The sequence below is a fragment of the Spermophilus citellus genome (assembly GCF_964194105.1).
Source record: "Spermophilus citellus genome assembly, chromosome: 16".
Classification (NCBI taxonomy): Eukaryota; Metazoa; Chordata; class Mammalia; order Rodentia; family Sciuridae; genus Spermophilus; species Spermophilus citellus.
Genome location: NC_138196.1, coordinates 27,105,610 through 27,130,246, shown reverse-complemented (window position 1 = coordinate 27,130,246; position 24,637 = coordinate 27,105,610). Strand labels below are relative to the sequence as shown.

The window sequence follows — 24,637 nt, the reverse complement described above, 5'->3', positions numbered from 1 at the left end:
GATTAAAGGTGTGCACCACCAACTCCAGTTCATGTGCATGTATTTATTTCAAAAACCAAGTTGGAGTATGAAGCAGTATATTGGAAATAGTACATAAAATTTCTTTCAGTTTTCAAATGTGTGTGTGTGTGTGTGTGTGTGTGTGTGTGTGTGTATATATATATCACAATGTTTTAATATGCATAAATGTAAAGCAATAAGTTTCAAAGTATTTTAGATGTTCATAGCAGCACAATTCACAATAGCAAGACTGTGGAAGCAACCTAGATGCCCTTCAATAGATGAATGGATTAAAAAAATGTGGCATTTATACACAATGGAGTATTACTCTGCATTAAGAAATGAAAAAATTATAGAATTTGGAGGGAGATGGATGGCATTAGAGCAGATTATGCTAAGTGAAGCTAGCCAATCCCTAAAAAACAAACGCCAAATGTCTTCTTTGATATAAGGAGAATAACTAAGAACAGAGTAGGGAAGAAGAGCATGAGAAGATGACTAAAATTAAACAGGGATGAGAGGTGGGAGGGACAGGGAGAGAGAAGGGAAATTGCTTGGAAATGGAAGGAGACCCTTAGGGTTATACAAAATTACATACAAGAGGAAGTGAGGGGAAAGGGAAAAAGAATACAAGGGGGAGAAATGAATTACAGTAGAGGGGGTAGAGAGAGAAAAGGGGAGGGGAGGGGAGGGGAGGGGGATAGTGGAGGATAGGAAAGGCAGCAGAATACAACAGACATGAGTATGTCAATAAGTAAATCAGTGGAAGTGTAACTGATGTGACTCTGCAATCTGTATACAGGGTAAAAATGAGAGTTCATAACCCACTTGAATCAAAGTGTGAAATATGATATATCAAGAACTATGTAATGTTTTGAAAAAACAATAAAAAAATCAAAGTATTTTAGAAATGATTGGATCATGATTGGATAAGATGTGATTGGATCCTATTGACTAGATTGAGAGTGTTATCATGTGACTTTGAAAGGTGATCTCATCAAACTGCCTTTCTAGAGCCATTGTATGTAGATTGGGTGAGAGATTCCCCTTCAATTGGTCTAGTGCTTCAGTGAAACAAATCATCTAAAACCTGTTCACTTTCCTTTTTTTTTAATTTGTAATAATAAACATGTAAATCAAATAAATTAGAGATTTCAATTCAGGAAATGACAAATTTGATGACGATATAAATTAGGTTATTAAAATGTCAAAATCCAGCTCTATTATATTTCTTCTCTTAATGTTCATGGGAAGGGATAGGGGCTTCTATTAAATATTCCTGAAAATATACACAATTAATCTTAATTGGATAAAAGTAGGTTAGATATACTTCCCAAGTACATATTTTACAAATTATATTATTGAGATTTGACATAAAATACTTAGAAATACAGAAAAAGCAACATAGATAAAATATAAGATTTTTTAATTTTAAATAAAATTCAGATAGTTCAGAGAATAAAGGTAAATATGAGTGGGAAATTGCTATGTACCTGGAAATTAAGCACTTGATCAAACTATGGTATATGACCCACATTTGTGTTAAAGGCATTTAAATTTATAAATGAATTAATTCAGCTTTGAAACCATCTGGTCCTGGACCTTATTTTTTTTTTCTTCAGAGTAACCAATACAATTTTGTTTACAAAAAACCATGAGCCTCCTCTTATTTTTATTTTTAATTTTTCAGAGTGAATGAGAATGATCTTTACACACTTGTTTGCACTTTCCAAATATTCTGCAATGGGCATATTTCACATTTAAAACAAAACAACACCCAAAGTCGATGACTTCCCAAGAAGGAAAGATTCATGCTGATGTCAGTCATGAGAAGTCACAAAATGCCTCTCCTCCCTGGTCCCCAGGCATACTGGGGAGCTGGAGTGCAGCTCGCTGCCTGGATTCCTTCCCCAGTACTCCAAAACTGAACAAAACAAACAACATGGCCAAATGATAAGCAGTGGCTTATAAAGCATTTAACAAATGACATCCACAGAAACTTTTAGGAATTATATTTGTTAGCTCTACAAGTAGAAAAACCTTGCTGTTAGGTCTCAACATCTAAAAAAAAGAGAAAAGCTGACCACAGAGACCGTGGTTATCTTGCCCTGCTGTGGGACGGGCGAGGTGCACTAGTAAGAGCAATCCCAGCCCATTTACCCAAAGACTATGACCTGGGGTGCCCCAAGGCTTGCAACAGACTTCTCTTAGCTCCCACTATAGTAAAGTGCAAAATCTGGGTGACAGCTGAAGGCCCCCCAGACCAGATCCTCCTTCAGCAGCTGCTCCCACAGGCAGACTGTCAGTGTCCCAGGGTCACAGAAATCAGAGATGCAGCCCTGGAGGTGAGGAAGGAGCTGCTGTCATTTTTCTGAACCTTGTAAAGGTCCCCTTGAACGAGAACTTGGAGTACAGCATGGCCAAGTGGCACTGAGTGTCAATAAAGCCCTGCTTCAGGCTGGGCTCCTCATGGCCCCATGTCAGGGAGCTAGATGCCTGTCCGCCACAGGGATGAGGTGGAGTCTCCGCTCAGAATGTCCTTTTCTCCTTCACTTCTTCCAGGGAGCTTCTGCACACCTGCAGGGAGTGGGACTCTGGGTCTCTGGAGGGGCTCTGGGAGATCACTGAGGAGCTGGGGGGTGATCACTTAGGAGGCTGTGTCCTGGCTGCTGCCCACAGAGGGGTGCCAGGAGTCTTGGGCTGCTGGCCTGTAGCTGGTGTAGTCACACCAAGGACTTCTGTACAAATGAGGGGTACATGTTGTGGTCACTGGAGAGGGAAGAAGGCTCTGGAACTGCGGAGTACTTCAGGGAGACAGGCTCCTCCTGAGAGAATCTGACCCGGAGACTCGTCCACGTCACACCAGTGGCCTCCTCATGGAGGGTGTTCGATCACCACCTTCCTATCTGAATGCTTTTGGATTTCTCAACCCATCTTTGAATGTTGGAGCCATCCAAAAATTCTAGCAGGGGAGAGGGCTTGTCAATGACTGTCCTTTGGTCACCAAGTGACTCCTCAGCAGGTTCCCCCTGAGGGTCCACAATCACCCTGGTGTCACAGAAGCTGCCCCTGTCAGGCTGTTCCTCCTGGGCTCTGACCTCTGGGGGCAAGTCTTTCTCTTTCTGAGGAGTGACCTTGATGCTCAGGGCTGGTCCTTCCATAGGGTTGGGACACACTTCTGGGCTGGGCTTCACCCTAGGGGTGGCAGCTTCTTTCCTTCTGGGCACTGGATTTCCCTGGGATGTCCTGTAGAGCCTTCAGGTAGATCAGCTCGGAGTCCTGGCCCCAGCCTATTCCAGCTGCTTTTCTGGGCTTCGTTTGGTCCTTCCATCCCATCCTGCTGACCTTCAGCTTCAGCTGCAAGGAGAAGTATCTTTGGAATCAACCTTAAGGCTGCAGGCTTCTTCCTCTAGAAAAGCCATTTCTTCTAGGGAGGGATTCGCAGGGCGCATAGACAATCCCTTGGACAAAAGAAGGCCCAATGCTCCTAATTAGGCAGCCTTTGGAAGTGGCCCTGCCCACACATGGACCACAGGAAGAAGAGGAAGGAGAGGCGAGGGAGGATAGGAGCAGAGATAGAAGAGGAGGAGAAGGATTTCTGCAGGGGGATGAGTCCCTGCATAACCGCGTCCACATCCTCATGACCTTTCAGGTGCCTGGGGCTGCTGCCCCCTCAGGAACAGGGGGTGAGCTGGCAGCTGGAGAGTGCCATGTCCCTGGGCTCTGGAGGCAGCTGAGCTTGTTGGGACAACCTTCTGCAGTGGTACTTGACCTTGAACTGCTTGGATGCCACGGGCACCTTTCCCTCTTTCCACTGCCCATCCACCACTGTTCTCAAGGTTTCAGAGATGCCATGGCACTTTGGAGAAGTCCCAATGATTGGAGACTGACTAAAGGCTTTGGTTTGACTCCCAAACCCACAACTGGATTCTGTGATCACCCAGGCTTCTGTTTGCACTCCTCTACTTCAGGGAACTCAAAGCACTCCAGGGACTGCTAAGTACTTACCATTAGTTTGCAATACAAAGGCCTTCACAGTGCCCTGGATTGCTAGACCACAATTACTGTCCTCTTGCCCTGCTTGTTCTTCTTCTTGTTGGCTCTGGGCCTTCCTGCAAGACACGGGAGTTGGCCAGTGTTCACCAACTCCTCACGCATGCTGTGCTTGGTATCCTTGCTCTGCTTGTATTTTTCCTGCTTATCCATTATGTTCTCCTTTTCTCTGTGTTTTGACTGGTGAATCACAACAACATTGGGAGGCAGAGTGAATTCCACTTTCCTGAGGTTGAATTCAGACTTTGGTCGGTTCTGTTCTTGGAGAAATTTCCACTGATCCAAGGTGATTTCTCCAGTAGCTGTATCCACCAAGCGCTCTTCTGGCTCTACTGCTTTGCTACAGGAGTCTCCTTGGAGCTCTCCTTGAGTGGCTCTCAAGATATTGTCCTCAGGCCCAAGCGCTATTGTTTCCCTGCCCAGGGACACACTCCCATTGTCAGTTTCAAGTTCACTCTTCTGGACATAAAAGAGGACATAGGCACGCTGACTCAGGACACAAGTAATGTCACAGGCCACTACCTTAGCATCGTCCATTTTGTACCACTGGCCATTGCCAGCTTTTATGTAACAATAGTAGTGTCCGCTGCGACAGCTCACCCCGGCATGGACCAGCACAGCATAGAGGGCGTACACCAGTGGGCCTCTGCCCTGCTGAGACATGTATGGCTGCATGTCAAGACACTCAGGATAGTGCACGAGCTTAGCCATTTTTTCCCCTGTGAGATCCGAGAACCGTTTCAATACAAGCATAAGAACCTTTGGTGCCTTCTGCATGGTCAGGGTCTTGCAGGCTGGCCTCTTCTTCTGACAAACACCACACTGGTAGGCGTTCTCCCCTTCCAGCCACTCAGGCTTCACCAAGTGCTCCAGTGCATGCTGCACACTGGGAGCTGCCGTGATGTCTAGCATAATGTCCAGGTAGGGGTCAAAAGTGTCTGAAAGGCCACAGCAGTGGAGACACTTGATTTGCGATCTCCAGCACCCTCCAAATATCTGGCGCATGAGGGTAGGGTCCTTGGAGTGAGCACCCGGCCTCTTGTGCCCACGCAGACATGCTTCCTGCATGGCATGGAGAGTAAAGAGCAGAAATTCATGGGCATCTTCTTGCCGGGAAGTGTGGAAGCCGTCAACCAAAGCAGGCAGGGGCTGAATGACATCCCCAGGGTGGCGGAGAGCCCGCCTCACGTGGGCTTGCATCACACACAGCATGCAGGCCCTGTGACGAGGACAGCGCTGGCAGTGCTCCTGGGACAGCATGTAGTTGGCCAGCGGAGGTGTGTATGTCAGGCACTGCAGGGCTGCATTCACGTAGCAAGTGTTTCCCATGTTCTGCAGCCCAGCACCAGCCGCGGACGGTCTCTGCCAGTTCAGACAAAGTTTCCCTCTAGGAGCCAGCAGTGGCCCCACAGGAGCTGAATTCTTATTTAAGTGTGCATCAGGGCAAGGTGACAACGATGACTCTGCAGGTAGAGAAGGACCCAAATGGACTTTAGCATCAGCTGCATTTGATGAACATTCAGGTTTTATACAGTCATGAAACTGAGACTCACCTCCACAGTGGGGTGAAGCTGCCTCCATGTCTCCAGGAGCAGTGACCACCAGGTCTCCCCGCTGAATCTCGAGAGGAGAGAGCTTCTCCTTCGGAGCCGGCCTTCAAATGACAGCCGGGTCCATGTTTTCAGCCTTTTATAGCTCAGCCTCCTGACCACACCCACTAACTTCCTGACAGATCCACCAATCACCTGCAAGCACTTAATTGGATTAGGGATTTGGGTGTGGTCAGTTCACTTCCTGGAGAGACTGGTTGACTCTTTTTCCTGTTTGTGGATCTCTGGAGTTTTTGTTTTTTTGTTTGTTTGTTTGTTTTTTGAGAGAGAGAGCGAGGGCGAGAGAGAGAGAGAGAGAGAGAGAGAGAGAGAGAGAGAGAGAGAGAGAATTTTTAATATTTTTTTTTTCATTGTCCGGTGGACACAGCATCTTTATTTTATTTTTACGTGGTTCCGGGGATCGAACCCAGCACCAGGCACATGCCAGGCGAGCGCTGTTACCGCTTTAGCCACATCCCCAGCCCAAGGAGTATTTTTATAACCCCATTTCATAAGCATTTTGAGGCGTGCACATATTCATAATGGTAATATCTCAATTAAAATGTTTTTACTTATTAAAATATATAAGTATTATTAAACTTTTAAACCACTTTTCTGATTAAAAAGATACATTTCTTTTCCTTCTCAATAAACCAAGTCATGCTGGACGGGTCCTGACACATTTCCATGATGGTTTTGAATTCAAAAGGAAGTCCTTTAGGAATATGTCTGCTTGTCTTTGGCAGAAATATCAAGGAGGCAGGGAATAAGATTTTTATTATGTTCAAGATAATGTGACATCTAGGAAGCTGACTCTGCTCCTGTGGTGTTTGCCCAGCAGCCACCTTCCTGACAGCCTGCTGACAGACTAGGGATGGACAGATGGACCTCAGGTTGGATTCCCTTCCCAATGGGTTCTTCAGAGTATGGCTGGGGAAAAGAGTAGAGGAGAAACAGGAGATGATGGAGGTGTAGTCCTTGGGTAAGCCTCACTTCATTTTAAACAGGGGTGTTTGCGTTTAGAAGGATTATATTAATCATTCAACATTTGAATGACTGCAGGAAGATTCAAATTTCAAAGGAAACCTACTCCACCATTCTGGGCTCTATGGGGAGGTCCAGGAGTTCTATGGAAACTGGTCGTTTTTGCCCTGGGCATTTTAAACTGTAAATTGAACAAATTAATGGGCTTCATCCTGGTAGTTTCATCCATGCACATGTCAAGCTTTCCCCTGTTCACCCAACCTTCTACCCATTTCCCCTTCTTCTGTCTTCAATTTCCATCTCTCACCCTAGCCATACCCTTCCCAGTCCTTGGGGATCCCACCTCTACCTTTCAGTCATCTGTTTCCTTTAGTTTCCACACATGAGAGAAAACACTGGAGCCTTTTATGTTTTAAATCTTTATTTATTTATTCACTTGTATGTGGTGCTGAGGATCAAACCCAGGGTCTCACACCTGCAAGGCAAGCGATCTACCACTGAGCTACAGCCCAGCCCTGGAGCCTTATCTTTCAGTGTGTAGAATGTGGGGTCTTCCAGTTCCAGGAAAGCTCTTGACGTTGACAGGATTTCCTTCTTCATGGCCGAATGTCAGTGGTTAGTTCATTTTTGCTTTTTCTCTTGTGTCCTCCTCAGTTTTGGTAAATAAACAGGTGAAGGTTGGCTCTGAAAGGAAAGTGACCACGACACTTGGAGTGACCAAGAGATCTTTATTGTGGTGAGAGAGAGAGAGAGAGAGAGAGAGAGAGAGAGAGAGAGAAAGAGAGAGAGTGAGAGAGAAAGAGAGTGAGAGAAAGAGAAAGAGAGAGAGTGAGAGAGAGTGAAAGAGAAAGAGAGTGAGAGAGAGAGAGAAAGAGAGAGAGTGAGAGAGAGAGAGAAGACAGCAAAGCACAAGAGAGAAAAAAAAGAGAAAAGAGAGGGAGAGGGAGAGAGAGAGAGAGGGGAAGAGAGAGTGACAGGAAGGAGAGAGAAGGAGAGGGGAGAGTTTTGATAGCCAAAATCTGACGGGGTCTCTGGGTCTGCAAGCTGCTTTGTTGGCCCACAGTGATTGGATCATACAGTAGTTGCTAAGGGTCTCATCTTCTGCCCTCAATGAGAGGGAAGAAGTTAGATGTGGGTTTCCTTTGCACCAGATGTGTGGGGGTCAAGTGTTCAGCCTTGAGTGGGGTTAAGTGTTCTGACTTGAGGCAAACAAGGGATAAGGAACCAGATGGGTGAGGGTCAAGTGTTCAGCCCACCCTGCAGCTGACATTGGTTCAGCCTGCTCTGCCACTAACAGGCCCCATGGAATCGGTTTCTAAATGTTCCCCCCTTTCAATTGTATGGAAGCATGTGAGAAGCATTGCTTTTAGATCCTGTCAAAAATTTGCTGAAACTCAGCAGTGATCCTATCTACCAATGGATGTTCCTTGGGAGAATCTTTACAACAACTGGTTCAATTCCTTCCTTGTGTTTTGAATATATACTGAGGTCAATTTTAAAATGTCATGGGCATTTTATGTCCAAGGGAAGGAATTTGGGTAGGAATTTATCCACTTCCTCAAGATTTTAAAATTTATTAGCATTTTTTTTTTCAAAAAGAATTCCTCATGATTCAGGATTCCCTTAGTTTCTCTGGTGTCAGTTGTAAGGTCTCCTGTCACCTCTAATTTATTCAGGTCACCTGCCTCTCCTCTGTTATTTTATTTGTGTTTATATTTTCTGGTCTTTGTAGCAAAAGGCCTTTCAATTTTATTTATTATTTGGGTAAATGGGCTGGGATTGCTCTTACTAGTAGTGCACCTCGCCCGTCCCACAGCAGGGCAAGATAACCACGGTCTCTGTGGTCAGCTTTTCTCTTTTTTTTAGACGTTGAGACCAAACCAGATGGAAACTGTTGGAAGTTGGGCCAGAGCTTGAGGAAGTAGTCCCCTAATGCCCTTGGGGAATAAGCACCTCATCCCTGGCTCCTCACTCTCTCTGCTCCTGGTTGCCATTAGAGAGTATCTTTTCTCTCTCATGCCCTTGTGCCAGGATGTTCTGCCTCACCTCAGGCCTAAAGTATTGCAGTCAGGTGGCCATGGGTTGAAACTCTAAAACTGAGTCCAAAACAAAATGCTTGTTCTATAAGTTCTTCTTGTCATATATTTTGTTCACAGCCACAAAACCTGGCAATGAGGGGGGTAGTTTATTCGTGCAATTACAGACACTGTGAGCTAATCAAAGAAAGGGAAGGCACCTGAGAGAACCTGAAAAGCTGAGTGGTGTTACAGGAATCTATTACTTGTGTTAGGAGGTGTGCAGACAGAATCAAACTCTGAACAGGTCCCCTTCAGGCACAGAGGAAGCAACTGTGGGCCTGGGTACAGTGTAGTGGTACAGTGCTTGTCTAGCCAGCCCAAAGAATCAAACACTGCAACAAACACAAACACACCCAAATCTGCAAATTCTCACAAAATATAAGGAGACATATGAGAGGAAACAAAACTCAGGGTGTCAAAATTCAGGTCCAGAGCCCCACAGCCCCCAAGGAACTGCACCAAAGACTGAGAAAGAGAGAATCAACAGGCCCCAAGGAGATCATGATGCAGCCACCACCTGCATGAGGTCCTGTGAGAGGCTTCCAGAGGATCCAACCTGCTCTGACTTGGACTTCTGACCTGTGAGTCTATGACTTAATGGATTTTATTGGTGTTGCCACTCAGTTTCTGGCAATGTGCTGCACATAACTAGAAAAGAAGCACAGAGAATTTCCCCTTCTCCCTCCAACAATTCACAACATAAATTGAACATCCAAAGAAGATTTAAATGATGCACATGAAAGAGATGGGGAACAGGCTGAGAAAGAGAATCATGTGAAACAAATTTCATTTGTATCTTCTAAATCCAGTTGATTCTGACGTTGGTGAAAATCAGGAAAAAAGAAAAAAAAAACTACCAAATATATCTCCTTGGTGGTATAATCAAGACTTTCTACATATTACACAAATGCCAGCACAAATTAATATTGGTTTCCTTGTTCAAAGAACATGGGGGGGGCTGGGAATGTGGCTCAAGCGGTAGCGCGCTCGCCTGGCATGCGTGAGGCCCGGGTTCGATCCTCAGCACCACATACCAACAAAGATGTTGTGTCAGCCGAGAACTAAGAAATAAATATTAAAAATTCTCTCTCTCTCTCTCTCTCTCTCTCTCTCTCTCTCTCTCTCTATCCTCTCTCACTCTCTCTTACAAAAAAAAAAGAACATGGGGAAATTATCATTAAATGCAACAAATTGCAAACCAAACTTTTTGTTTCATTATGTCTCTCAGGTTAAAATTGTGTTTTTTGTGTTTTAATTATTGTTGATCTGAGTAATAGGAATACAACTGTCACTTAATAATGTAAATTCAATCATTCCACTTGCTTCACCTTTGCAAATACCAGATTAAGTGGAGAGATGAGAGAACATTAAACTTGAATGTGAAGTCCTTGAAAATGCAAATTTAAAAATAAACTTGTTTAATTCTGAAAAGTTCCCCCAGTGGACACAAGGGAACCAATGTGAATGAAGCTCAAGAAGTTCCTGAGGAATACAAGGGGTGGGGTATGCTCTGAAGGTACACAGGATTGAGGAAACCCTGTCTAGGACCTGGACAGTGTCAATATGACTTTCCTGTCAAACACTCTGGTTGGTTGAAAGCTGAGAGTTGAAACTGTAGGTTACTACATTCTTTTCTTGACAGGGTTTAAAATAAGCATATGCCATTTAAGAAAGATCACTTATTATGACCTTTTCAATCAAACATCATTCATATGGCTTATTTTACAGGGACTTGTGTATGTCAAGAGAGGATTCAAATTACTTCAACTTTTTTCATATTGATTAAGGGTGTTCTTCAATTATGGGGTGCTCAGATTTAGATTTCACAAGTACAATTGAACATTTCTTCACATTTTTTCATGGCTTTATTGAGGTAAAATTGAAGTACAATGAAATGCACATAGTGGAAGCATGCAATTTGATAGTTTTGACATGTACGTAACTAATACAATCTTATATTTTAAATTTGAAGCATTTCCATTGCCTTTTAAAAAAGTTAAAATCATGCAGATTGTTTAATGCATAATTGATTATATTAGAAATCAATCACCTTAAGATCTATAGAATCCCATCACCACACTTCAGGCCCTTCAACACAAAATGGAACACCTATACATACCTCACAGGTCAAGGAAGAAGGCACAAGAGAAGGAAATAAACAGTGTTTTGGAAGAAGTGATAATAAAAGCTTCAAATATTAGAATTTCTGGGATAAAAGAGCACTCAGATGAACATTTATAACTTAACATATTACTAAGAAAGAAGCTAGGTTAAGAATCAAATAATTTTCAAATTTGGAAGTAGGAAAAAATATGAGTAGGAGCAAAAATATGTGAACTACAGAGAAAAAAATTTTTAGTTCTTATATCTTGTAATAGCAGGTTAGAATATAGGCTACAGAAACTCAAGTTTGTCTCCATCATGGGTTCCTACATGCAGAACATTGGCAGGACCTCCCAAACAGCTGACATTCCTACGATTGATTTCTTGTACATTTTCTTGTGCAGTCTAAGGTAGTAAGATTGACTGAAGCCTTTCCCACATAGATGCCACTCATGAGGTTTCTCTCCATTGAGCTGGCTCGATTTTTCTAAGGTTAGGGTCTTAAAGAGAGGCCTTTCCACACAGGCAACACTCCCATGGCCACTCTCCAAGGCAAGTCATGTTTCATTTTTCCATACTAGGGTGATGGCCAAGGAGTATGCCACACAGCTGGCATGCATGTTATTTTTCTCCAGTGTGTGTTCTCTCATGAACTCTGAGACCAGATGATCGACTGAAGGCTTTCCCACACATAGGGCATTTGTATGGTTTCTCTCCAGTATGTGTTTTCTCATGGTGTCTCAGGCCAGATGATAGACTGAAGGCTTTCCCACATACACCACATACATATGGGTTCTCACCAGTGTGGATTCTCTGATGTGGTTTAAGGTAACAAGATTGACTGAAGGCTTTCCCACACAGGTGGCATTGATAGGGTTTCTCTCCAGTGTGTGTTCTCTGATGAAGTTTAAGGTAGCATGTTTGACTAGAGGATTTCTCACATAATTGACATTGATATGGTTTCTCTCCCGTGTGGATTATCTGATGACGACTAAGGTGAACTGAATTGCTGAAGGCTTTCCCACACACATGGCATTTGTATGGTCTGTCTCCAGTGTGAATTTTTGCATGTATTCTAAGGTAGCATGATTGACCAAAGGATTTCCCACACAATTGACATTGGTATGGTTTCTCTCCCGTGTGGGTTATCTGATGACGACGAAGATGAACTGATTTGCTGAAGGCTTTCCCACACACACGGCATTTGTATGGTTTCTCTCCTGTGTGGATTTTATCATGCATTTGAAGGTTGTATAATTTACAAAAAGCTTTCCCACACCGATGACATCTGTATAGTTTCTCTCCAGTATGGACTTTCTCATGCATTTTGAGGTTGTAAGACTTCCTGAAGGCTTTCTGACACACGTGGCATTCATTTTGTTTATCACCTGTTTGGGTTCTCTCATGTTGTCTATGCTTAGAGCAGTAACTGAAGACTTTCTCAGAAAAATTATATTCACAATTCTTTCCCCCTGTTCTAGTTTCATTGAGTCTGCTTAGATCAGAGGTTTGATTAAAGGATTTGCTGCATAGATGACATTCATATTGTATCTCTCCAGGGTCATTCTTGTTGAATTTTCTAGGTTGTAAACAGTTCCTATGTCCTTTCAAATATTCTTGCCCTTCACATGAGACACAATCATTTTTCTTGTTTTCACCAAGATACAAATTGTCAGCAAGGGATGGTGCACAGTGTTTGTTGTCCCAGTAGTTCCTTTCTTTTCTCCATTTTAAGGAATACTCTTTAAAATGAGATTCCTGTTTTGTAAAGAAGATGAACATTTCTTAACAATGTCTCCATATAAACTTAATTTTTTTTGCATAAGAATCTTAGAACAATCCATTGTAATATGAAAATGAAAATCTTCTTACTTTTAATTTCGTGAACATTGTAGATAATTCCCAGGTGAGCCAAGTATTTTCCATTTACTAGTATTTTATTTAAAGGGGCTCTGATTAACTTTATGGTCTTCAGTATTTCAAATAGCTACATGAGAAATGCTTGTGCATTTGGAATCTTTTTAATTTCTCCCAGAATGCAAGCTATACAGATGTTTTAACACAGAAGTTGTGTATTCCCAACATAATGACAGCCATCAAATTGTACTTGGTCACTAATTTATTCCACAGACAGGTTTTTAACTTACATAATGAGTGTTCCCATTCTTGAAACTTACCATTGACCTGTTGATGGGTGTAGCCTTTCTTTTCAAAACTGCTCTGCATATCATTTCATGTTTTTGATATTCATTTACATCCCTAGAAAAGTTGGAAATACAAATTGGTAGCATGAAATTCAGAGACACAAAGTTGAAAGTCAACAATCTCATGAGAATGTCTTTTTTCATCATTGACTCTTTCATGGAGGATATGGCTTAGATTAAAAAAAATACATATCTTGGAAAAATAGAACACTGGGAATTATAAAAAAAAACATCATCATAGAATTATTGTTAAAAAAGTAATGGAGAAAAAAATTTAAAGGAGAAAATCTGAAAAAGAGACATGAAAATTGACCTAAAAAACACACTAACAGGTTTTCCCCTCAATGAAAATCTAAATATAGTGGAAACATTTTGAATTTAGATTAAAAGAAGCTACATCATACATGAGAAATTTTGTCCCATGGTCCCCTACTATATTTTAGACAACCACATTAATTTCACAGCTATGTCAGTTAATATTTCCAAGCTCAGTCACTGGCTGGGCAACCATCTCTGTAGAATCACAAATGTCTCTGTCTCTTACCTGCACTCTGCCTTGGGAGAAATCCTGTCCCTTCTCCCATCCACAGGATTTTTCCTTCCTCCAGATACAAATTCACATCTGATTTGCAGAACAGATACCCTATGCATGGTAAAAAAAAAAAAAAAAAAAAGCCATTGGATTTTAGCATTTCTGCCAAGAAATGTGCATTAGCGACAAGACCAAGAAGATGAGTTAACAACAATAGAGAACCAAGGCACTGGGAGAAAGTATTTAGCAGAGAAAATTTTGAAGTTCACTCACTGCAGCAGAATAAAGTTAGAATGCTCCCATACCAGGGAGGACTGAAGGCACCAATGCTCACAATGACATTCAAAGAATGCCAGATCAGCAGCAGTTGTTTCAGGTACTTCATCTCTCCACTAAATATTACTTTCAAATGGAATCCAGATAATCACACAGAAATGTTCAGAATTCTCTTGTTTTGGTATTCAATCCTCCAGCACAGTGACAATATAAGTATAATGATTTATAAATATCAGGTCTATGTATAATTTAAGTTTAATGGATACATAACATTATGGTGTGGACTATATTGTAGTGTGGTGTAAAATAAGTTGTAATTAAAGTAATAAATAAGATCAGCTTTCTTGCATGTAATTGTAAGTTCTATGAGAAAGTCAGGACAGAGATTGGAATTGAATAGAGAGAGGCTATTCCAGATACTGTTATTGAAGAAATAGGTATACCCTCACATCTTTCATATATATCATTAATGGACTTACCAACTGATACCAGATGATTAATGATTTCCAGCATCACTGATCCGTGTAGCATTTTCTGACATGAGTCCAGCATGGCCCACTCTTCTTGGGTGAAACTTTTGCTTACATCTTCAGTGGTCACCAATTCCTAGAACGGTATTGACAACTAGTTTAGGAAGAGCAAGGAGATCAACTTCACAAAAGAAGGGTTGAGAGGACAGCATGAGGCAGAGGGGAAACTAGGTGTGCAGGAGATCAAACTGTTAAAGCACCAGCCTATTCATTTTCAGCTTCCAACATTCTTAATTTCAGAAACCCAGAATGTACATACATTGAATTCATAGAATTTATACTAAAGGAATATGGAATGATAGAGAATCATGAAATATGAAAAAAAAATTTAAGGACTGGTAAGAATAACTTTCAATCAGGCTATTATAAAGTTTTCACTTGAATCTTTTCAACTAAAATTTAAATCCCCATTTATTTAAATAACTTTCCAGAATTATCACCAGGCCAACCTTAACATTAATTTGTCATCTTGAAAATTGGTTATGTATAAAATAGTCATTTTCACAAAGAGGTATCTAATATCCCTCATCAGTAAAATATTTAGTAAAAAATGTGAGTGTTTAAACAGCCAATGAATTTTTTTATATCTTCAAAACATGATTAAACTATAACCCTATAACCAGAAAAATGCAGTCATTCTTGAACCAATCTTCAGAATTTTTGAGAACTGAGCAAACTACATGTAACTTGGTGTCAGTAGGAAGAGTCACTCTTCTCAATGTGACCAAGGAGGTCAGAATAAGGTGAAGGACAGACATTTGAGCAGCACAAGGCAAAGTCTCTGAGACTTGTACTCTGAGGCAGAATCCCAGCAACCAACCCTTACTACAACTCTCATCCTCAATTCTCTCTTGAGCTCCAAAGACTACTTTTCAAAATCTCTCTGATATCTTGATCTCATTTCTCTATTTCTTTATTAGTTTTCATGTATCCAGTTGTTCAAAATATTTGCTTCCTCTACTACGTGATTTACTAGTATATTTTAATGACAAACATCAATTAAGTTAACATACCTTGGTGTAAACAACTTCCAGTATGAAATATGAAGGAATATTTTATTAGTAAGTTGTAACAATATTGGGAATAAAAATGATCTTGATTAATTAGGTTTTTCTTGGGGGGGGATTATCAAAAGTTGACATTTGGGCTGGGGATGTGGCTCAAGCGGTAGCATGCTCGCCTGGCATGCATGCGGCCCGGGTTCGATCCTCAGCACCACATACCAACAAAGATGTTGTATCCGCCAAGAACTAAAAAATAAATATTAAAATTCTCTCTCTCTCTCTCTCTCTCTCTCTCTCTCTCTCTCTCTCAAAAAGTAGTGGCAAGGGTAAAAGGTGAAGAGGAAGCAGGCTGTGTTGTCCAGCAATTTCACAGTCTGAGCTAGAAAACCATTCTGATACTGAGAAGAAATCAGTATGGGAGAGAAATTGGCTTTTCCCAGCAATGTAGAGAATGTGGGAGTCTTGCCAGCTTACAGACATTCTGTGTCCACTTGCTGCCCAAGAAATTAGAAATCCCTGCAGTTTCTTTTGGTTTTTGTTTGGTTTGGTTTTTTTCTTTTATTATTCTTTGTTTTGGTGAAGCCAGAATTAGACAGGCAGTCAGCATAGATAGGCAAATCAAATCAGGTCAGATGAAGAGGCCAATTTTGAGTGAGTCTGGAAGCTGGACACTGTCCCTTGAGGGATAAAAATGTCATTCCTTTAGGAAGCTTTCTCCACACTCAGGGAGAAATTACCCCAGCTCCTACCTGTTGCTAAGGTGACCTGTCCCAGGAATTGTTCCTCCCTATAGTGAACTATAAGGTTGTTAATGAATTTGCCCTGAGCTGCTCCACCCTGCCCTTTGCCCTTCAGCCCAACTTTTTCCCACCTTTTGACCATCCTGCTGAGCATTTCCTTGGCCTAGTCCTGTAAGCAGGAAGGAGAAAGATAAGAAGAGGGAAGGAGAACAAAGGAAGTCTAGGACCTATAAAAAGGGCAGGACACCTCACTTCTTGGGATACCAGGATAGCAGCTATGGCGCCCTTCTCCCTCACAGGAGAAGTCTGTTACCCAGTTTTAAATAAACCCTGCTTTATATGCTTGCCTCAGCATGCTTCTCTAATGCTACACTTCAACATGTGAGGGAGCAGAACTTGTAATGAGGTATCATGGGGATTGCTTTTGATTGTGTACCCAAGATGAAGTGGCCATGGGTCCTGTATTTTCACTGACTTCCGTGCCCAAGTCTTGAGTCCACCTGGACACAGGAGTGGGAATGTGCTAAAGTTTTACCCGGAGCTTTGGGCAGTGACAGAAAATTTGGCTTCTAGGCTGTAGGTCTGCAGAGTGGAGACAACCAAAAGGGGAGTTCCATTTCAAAGAGGGGATCTGAACTCTCAGATAGGGACAAAGCCGCCAGGACATAGAGCTCTGTATATAGTTGGGGTGTGGAAAGGTGCTACCTTCTGCATTCTAGCTCAGTATGCCCCAGTTCCCCCATGCCCAGAGGTGTCTGGAGGCAATTTTCAGACTCCTCCCCCAGCAAATGGGAAGCACCTGAGTCTTGCAATCTGCATTGACTCACAGGCTGTTCAGGAGAGGGGACTGGCCAGCATCTGCAGCCAGAGCCACACTCCCAATATAGACAGAAAAAGAGAGCCACTCTGAGGACTTATTCTGCTCTGAACAGGAAAATTTCTTCCAACGCTCATTAGCAGGCAAGAAGCAGGCAGAGCTAAGCAGACAGACCCCTGACAAGTTTGTCCAGTTTGGGTCAAAGTTGAGATGCAAAAATGAGTAGAATGATTTCATGTCAAAAACACTTTCATACTCAGGGATGTTTAATCCAAATCTATGGAAACCTCCCCATTTTAAAATCCTCAGCAAGGACAAAACCCAGATCCCTTTGTGATTGTTTTTGCACTACTTCTTTACTCTCAAGTGTCCTGTAAAATCTCCCCACATTCGTTCTTTCAAAGATCTATTAAACAGGGAAAGTTTTCAATTACCTGGAATTTTCCTCAGTAGTTTTCTCTCTCCTCCATCCCTTTCATTACTCTTTCATTCTTCTTCCTCTTATTTTTCTGTGGTCTTCCTTCCCTTTCTCACTTGTTTCCTTTGTATTTTCTTTTTCATCCCCTTCCAATACATTGAATAGTGTTCATAGTTTGACTAATGCTTAAGGCTTCAGCTACTGTTGAAACACAACACAAAGAAAAGATCACTGACTCCAATTTTACATCAAATTAAAGAAATCTTATATTGTGTACACAAGAGAGCTGGCCAGTGACTATCTCACCCCAAAAGCTGGGCCAGAGAACAGCAACAACTCACAGGAAAGAAAAGGTTTTTATAGCACAAAAAGGTACAAAGGGAGTGTTGTGGTAACTTACAGCTAACAGGGATCTGGCAAATGTAATACAAAGGCCGATGTTAATGATCAGGTTAATGATCTACATGGCTTCACATTTCAAGGTAGAGAGTAAATTGAGATTCTAACATCAGAATTATGTGGCACTGCTCAGGTGTTAGGGAGGGTTTTTATCTGGTCAAGGAGAGACAGTCATGCGTGAGTTCAGAGGATGGGCAGGAATTCCAAACAAGTTTGTACAGCAGAGGGTCAGGCCAAATAGAAATCTTACTACTTTATAATAAAACCGAAACTAACTTTTCATAACTTTGTGACAAAATGACTCCCAACCTTAAAATGGAATTAGGCTGGGTTCATCACCATCTATTGTATTTATTTCTTACTTTTCTCATATTGAACATCGTTTTAGAGATCAGTAGTAAATTGTTAACATATGTTAATGAAATGTTATCATATGTTACATGGATGGCTAAAAGTGAGCTCTACTCTCCTCTCTAATTGGAACTGGAGATTGAACTTCCCTTTCTGATTACATTAGAGGACCCTCACACAACAGAAGCAACAGAGTCCATTGCAGCCTGTGCTCCAACAACTTAGAGCATATAAAAACCTGAAGAGACAAGCCAGCAGGAGGCCTCCATAGGTTACAACCACAGTAAGAGGGCCTTCAGAATTGCACTAACCAGTGACACGCAATAGAAAAGAGTCTTTACAAGTTAATGGACAACAGATAAAATGCAACTGTATTTTCTAATATGGCATGAATGGCATTAAGTAGACACTGTAAATTAATTTTCCTTTTAAATCATTTTTCCATTTTGTTTTGTGACTCCATTCTGTAAAACAACCATGCCAAGTAGAAGGGTTATAATGGGGGCAAGATGTTCTTTTCGTTTTGCTATAGAAACCTTTAAGAACATGGAAATACCTAACAGGGCATTGTTTCTATACCTAGGGCAACAGGGCTCTGTTTCTGTAACTGGGGTGATTGGGTAACTGTGATTAGTCAGGCTTCCCACCGCTTGACTGCACTCTCCCGCTTCTGTAACCTGGCTGGTTTGCATTGGCTGGACTCCTGAACATCCCTTTTGTGGTTTTCAGGCTTATAAGGAGTGCCCTTGTACTCAATAGAGGCTTGATTTGATTATATGTGAGTGGTCTGGAAGTCCATTTATGAAACAGGACAAAGCTTTACTATAACACCGGATCACCACTGTAGTCAAGCACTTCTTCATATTTAAACTAACTGTATTTGTTTTACATTTAAGTTTCTTTTCTTTGCTCCATCTATTATTGCACTGATTTTAATTGTACTTGATGTAGTATTAATGAGAACTTTGTGCTGGACTCTGCCCCCAGCACCCAAGCAGGGCAATGTGCCTTCGAGTAATCAGGAAGACATTGTCCTGGACCATGTGTTTTCAAGGCAGCCATCTGTCAATAACACCAACATGAGAACACTCTGCCCTGCTGTCTTCCACCCAAACCCTGAAATTGCTTTCTACTCACCTCCTGGGCCAAAAAAATGTAGAGAGAGTGACTGGCACTGGCACCTGCCAGGAGAATTTAAGGCACTCTGGGTAGAACCCTGTCCTCTGTGCGAAGATAGCGGTCCAAAGGCCAGAGGGGTCTCCCTTAAAGTTGCCAAGGCTGCCTCCAAAAGGCATGGCATGGGCCAAGCATCACACCTAGGTACCACCAGGTGTCCTGATGTGACCAAACAGCCCTGTCTGCAGCCTGCAGCATGTAGAGAGAGACCAAGACCCCAGACTCAGCATCAGGGCCCCAGGTGAAAGTCAAGCCCATGGATCCATAAAAAAAAAAAAATAGAAAAAACCCCACCTTACTTAGCAGCAGCCCCTTCAAAACTCCCCAGGGGGCATTTTCTCCCCCTCACACTGTGCTCTTCTGTCAGTCCCAGCACTTTCTACTCAGTATCTTCTCCATAAAACTTAGGAGCTCACACTGTCTCTGTTGCCTAGGGATCAGAATGTTATTGGTTGAAGAAGTAATTCCATGTCCGGGGCTCTGAGCACTAACACTCTCAGAGCTGGGCTGTGATATGTGGCAATGATGAAGGGATTTTTCAGATACAATTTCCACTCACTGTCAGTTAATCACAGGGAAAAATCCAGAGTGAATCAAAGTTGACCAGGTGAGCCTGACACTTTTATCCTCCTGACTCACAAAGGGGAATTACAGGCAGTTTTCAACCCTAAGAAGGTCTCTCGCTGGCATTAAAGAAGCAACCTTGGGTTGGTTGTGAGATGCAGTGGTGCACTGCAAAACCAGCAAGCCTGAGGCCCTGACTGCCCTCTCCTGAAATGGAAGAAAAAAATCATACAGGGTACCTCATAGAATACAAAGGGACAGGGACATATAGGAGGGGACAGAAGTCAGAGTATGGAAACTGAGGTCCCCAGCCCCCATGGAATGGAACCCTTCCAACAGTCTGTGGGATATGAAGAGGACCAGCAGGCTCTCCTGAGATCACAGCCCCAGACAACACCTACTGGAGGGCCCTGAGAGGTTTGCAGAGGACCCAGCCTGGCTGGACCTGGAATCCTGACTTATAAATCAGTGACTTAATTGTTTTTAACCATTTATTTTGTCCCAATATTTAGACATATTTGGAATAAAATGTGTAGATACATTTTTCTCCTTCTCCCTCTTTCACTACTGCATGAATCCAACCTCCAAATAATGGCTAAACTATGTACATGCAGCAGACAGAAACCTGACTGCAAAAAGGAAATGATGTTGATTAAGCAGCATCCTCATTTTTGGAGTCCACTTGAAAGTGGTGAAATGCAGAGAGAAACAGACAGGGGACCCCCAATCAGTCTCTTCTTTTTGGAGGTGACGTAGTGTGTGCTGGATCTTAGTACAAAATTATAATTGGGACACTTGTTCAAGGAGCATCCTAAGAGTGGTAGTTAATGATAAGAAATTGTGAATCTTCATCAGTTTTGTTATACCGATATGAGACCCTCAAATAACTCTCAGACTACACATGGCCATTCCAATGAAGCCTTTATTGCTGGCCAGCAGTGGACACTCTACTCTCTTAAAGTAAGATGGTGAGAGTGGCTCACTCCCTTCAGTCTGACCTCATATTTAAGCCAAAAAAACATGAAAGGGACATTATTGGTTTACCAATGCAAGAAGCCAAGTTACAGAAGTGAGAGATGACAATCAGGCCCCAGGAGGCTTAGCCAATAAGAATAAGCCCAGTTACCCTAGTTACAGAAACCAAAGGCTGCTGTTAGGTATTTCCATGTTCCTGAGGGCTTCCACAACAAAAGGAAAAACAACTTGCCCCAGTAGTGACCTTTCTACTTGGCATGGCTGTTCACAAACTGGACTTCCTAAACAAAATGGAGTCACTATAGTCAAGACATCTGTCTCATCAGAGTTTGTTCAATTTTTTCTCTCTAATATAGGGTATTGTTCTATTTGTAATTCATGTTGAACTGAGAAAATGAATACAATTTGACTGACTACCATGAATTTGTTTATCTTGACACTGTGAGAAACACAGGAAAGCAGAGATGAGAGAACATTTAACTCATAGGTGGAATTGCTAAACTTTCTCATTTTTGTTGACTTGTCCTGAAGGGTTCCACCAGTTATCACAAAGGATCAATTTGGAATAAGACTCAGGAAGTTCAGGATGTGGAATACAGGTAAATTCTGAAGGTATAGAGGGGGGAGGTATTTGAGAGCTGGAAATTACTAATGTTGATGAATAGACAACTAGAACATTTTAAAAATCTTAGTTCCCCTGTGTAGATAACTAGTAACCCACAGTGCAATGGAATAAACTAGAGGTATGTTAGACAAGAGAGTGACATTACTTGTGGATCTATTTTTACATATTTATTTGTTTATTTAGCTGCTAGAAATTGACCCAAGGATGCTTTACCACTGATCCACAACCCCAGTCCTTTCTTTGATTTTGAGAAAGTGTTTTGTGAAATGCTGATGGTCTCACTAACTTCCTGAGGCAGGCCTCAAACTTGCAACCCTCCTGCCTCAGCCTCCTGAGTTCCTGAGATTAAAAGTGTGCACCACCAACTCCAGTTAATGTGCTTGTATTTATTTCAAAAACCAAGTTGGAGTATGAAGCAGTATATTGGAAATAGTACATAAAATTTCTCTCAGTTTTCAAATGTGTGTGTGTGTGTTTTAATATGCATAAATGTCAAGCAATAAGTTTCAAAGTATGTTAGAAATGATTGGATCATGATTGGATCAGATGTGATTGGATCCTTTTGAGTAGATTGAGAGTGCTATCATGTGACTTTGAAAGGTGATCTCATCAAACTGCCTTTCTAGAGCCATTGTATGTAGATTGGGTGAGAGATTCCCCTTCAATTGGTCTAGTGCTTCAGTGAAACAAATCATCTAAAACCTGTTCACTTTCCTTTTTTATTTAATTTGTAATAATAAACATGTAAGTCAAATAAATTAGAGATTTCAATTCAGGAAATGACAAACTTGATGACGATATAAATTAGGTTATTAAAATGTCAAAATCCAGCTCTATTATGTTTCTTTTCTTAATGTTCATGGGAAGGGATAGGGGCTTCTATTAAATATTCCTGAAAATATACACAATTAATCTTAATTGGATAAAAGAAGGTTAGATATACTTCCCAAGTACATATTTTACAAATTATATTATTGAGATTTGACATAAAATACTTAGAAATACAGAAAAAGCAACATAGATAAAATATAAGATTTTTTAATTTTAAATAAAATTCAGATAGTTCAGAGAATAAAGGTAAATATGAGTGGGAAATTGCTATGTACCTGGAAATTAAGCACTTGATCAAACTATGGTATATGACCCACATTTGTGTTAAAGGCATTTAAATTTATAAATGAATTAATTCAGCTGTGAAACCATCTGGTCCTGGACCTTTTTTTTTTTCTTCAGAGTAACCAATACAATTTTCTTTACAAAAAACCATGAGCCTCCTCTTATTTTTATTTTTAATTTTTCAGAGTGAATGAGAATGATCTTTACACACTTGTTTGCACTTTCCAAATATTCTGCAATGGGCATATTTCACATTTAAAACAAAACAACACCCAAAGTCGATGACTTCCCAAGAAGGAAAGATTCATGCTATTGTCAGTCATGAGAAGTCACAAAATGCCTCTCCTCCCTGGTCCCCAGGCATACTGGGGAGCTGGAGTGCAGCTCGCTGCCTGGATTCCTTCCCCAGTACTCCAAAACTGAACAAAACAAACAACATGGCCAAATGATAAGCAGTGGCTTATAAAGCATTTAACAAATGACATCCACAGAAACTTTTAGGAATTATATTTGTTAGCTCTACAAGTAGAAAAACCTTGCTGTTAGGTCTCAACATCTAAAAAAAAGAGAAAAGCTGACCACAGAGACCATGGTTATCTTGCCCTGCTGTGGGACGGGCGAGGTGCACTAGTAAGAGCAATCCCAGCCCATTTACCCAAAGACTATGACCTGGGGTGCCCCAAGGCCTGCAACAGACTTCTCTTAGCTCCCACTATAGTAAAGTGCAAAATCTGGGTGACAGCTGAAGGCCCCCCAGACCAGATCCTCCTTCAGCAGCTGCTCCCACAGGCAGATTGTCAGTGTCCCAGTGTCATAGAAGTCAGAGATGCAGCCCTGGAGGTGAGGAAGGAGCTGCTGTCATTTTTCTGAACCTTGTAAAGGTCCCCTTGAACGAGAACTTGGAGTACAGCATGGCCAAGTGGCACTGAGTGTCAATAAAGCCCTGCTTCAGGCTGGGCTCCTCATGGCCCCATGTCAGGGAGCTAGATGCCTGTCCGCCACAGGGATGAGGTGGAGTCTCCGCTCAGAATGTCCTTTTCTCCTTCACTTCTTCCAGGGAGCTTCTGCACACCTGCAGGGAGTGGGACTCTGGGTCTCTGGAGGGGCTCTGGGAGATCACTGAGGAGCTGGGGGGTGATCACTTAGGAGGCTGTGTCCTGGCTGCTGCCCACAGAGGGGTGCCAGGAGTCTTGGGCTGCTGGCCTGTAGCTGGTGTAGTCACACCAAGGACTTCTGTACAAATGAGGGGTACATGTTGTGGTCACTGGAGAGGGAAGAAGGCTCTGGAACTGCGGAGTACTTCAGGGAGACAGGCTCCTCCTGAGAGAATCTGACCCGGAGACTCGTCCACGTCACACCAGTGGCCTCCTCATGGAGGGTGTTCCATCACCACCTTCCTATCTGAATGCTTTTGGATTTCTCAACCCATCTTTGAATGTTGGAGCCATCCAAAAATTCTAGCAGGGGAGAGGGCTTGTCAATGACTGTCCTTTGGTCACCAAGTGACTCCTCAGCAGGTTCCCCCTGAGGGTCCACAATCACCCTGGTGTCACAGAAGCTGCCCCTGTCAGGCTGTTCCTCCTGGGCTCTGATCTCTGAGGGCAAGTCTTTCTCTTTCTGAGGATTGACCTTGATGCTCAGGGCTGGTCCTTCCATAGGGTTGGGACACACTTCTGGGCTGGGCTTCACCCTAGGGGTGGCAGCTTCTTTCCTTCTGGGCACTGGATTTCCCTGGGATGTCCTGTAGAGCCTTCAGGTAGATCAGCTGGGTGTCCTGGTCCCCAGCCTATTCCAGCTGCTTTTCTGGGCTTCGTTTGGTCCTTCCATCCCATCCTGCTGACCTTCAGCTTCAGCTGCAAATTCAGAGTTCATGGAGTTAGGAGAACTATCTTTAGAATCAACCTTAAGGCTGCAGGCTTCTCCCTCTAGAAAAGCCATTTCTTCTAGGGAGGGATTCGCAGGGCTCATAGACAATCCCTTGGACAAAAGAAGGCCCAATGCTCCTAATTAGGCAGCCTTTGGAAGTGGCCCTGCCCACACCTGGACCACAGGAAGAAGAGGAAGGAGAGGCGAGGGATGATAGGAGCAGAGATAGAAGAGGAG

General features: G+C 42.3%; 1 protein-coding gene across 1 annotated transcript; it reads right to left on the bottom strand.

Annotated features, from left to right (window-relative positions):
• Nucleotides 1–3,195: 3,195 nt before the first annotated feature.
• On the bottom strand, nucleotides 3,196–24,190 carry LOC308635286 (ubiquitin carboxyl-terminal hydrolase 17-like protein 6; the record flags this gene model as incomplete). The annotated part of the gene is made up of 6 exons (XM_081269646.1): nucleotides 3,196–3,357; nucleotides 4,066–5,516; nucleotides 5,607–5,707; nucleotides 13,849–13,945; nucleotides 14,299–14,425; nucleotides 23,960–24,190. 6 exons carry the CDS (start codon nucleotides 24,188–24,190, stop codon nucleotides 3,196–3,198), a joined length of 2,169 nt encoding a protein of 722 aa, XP_081125772.1.
• Between the last annotated feature and the right edge of the window lie 447 nt (nucleotides 24,191–24,637).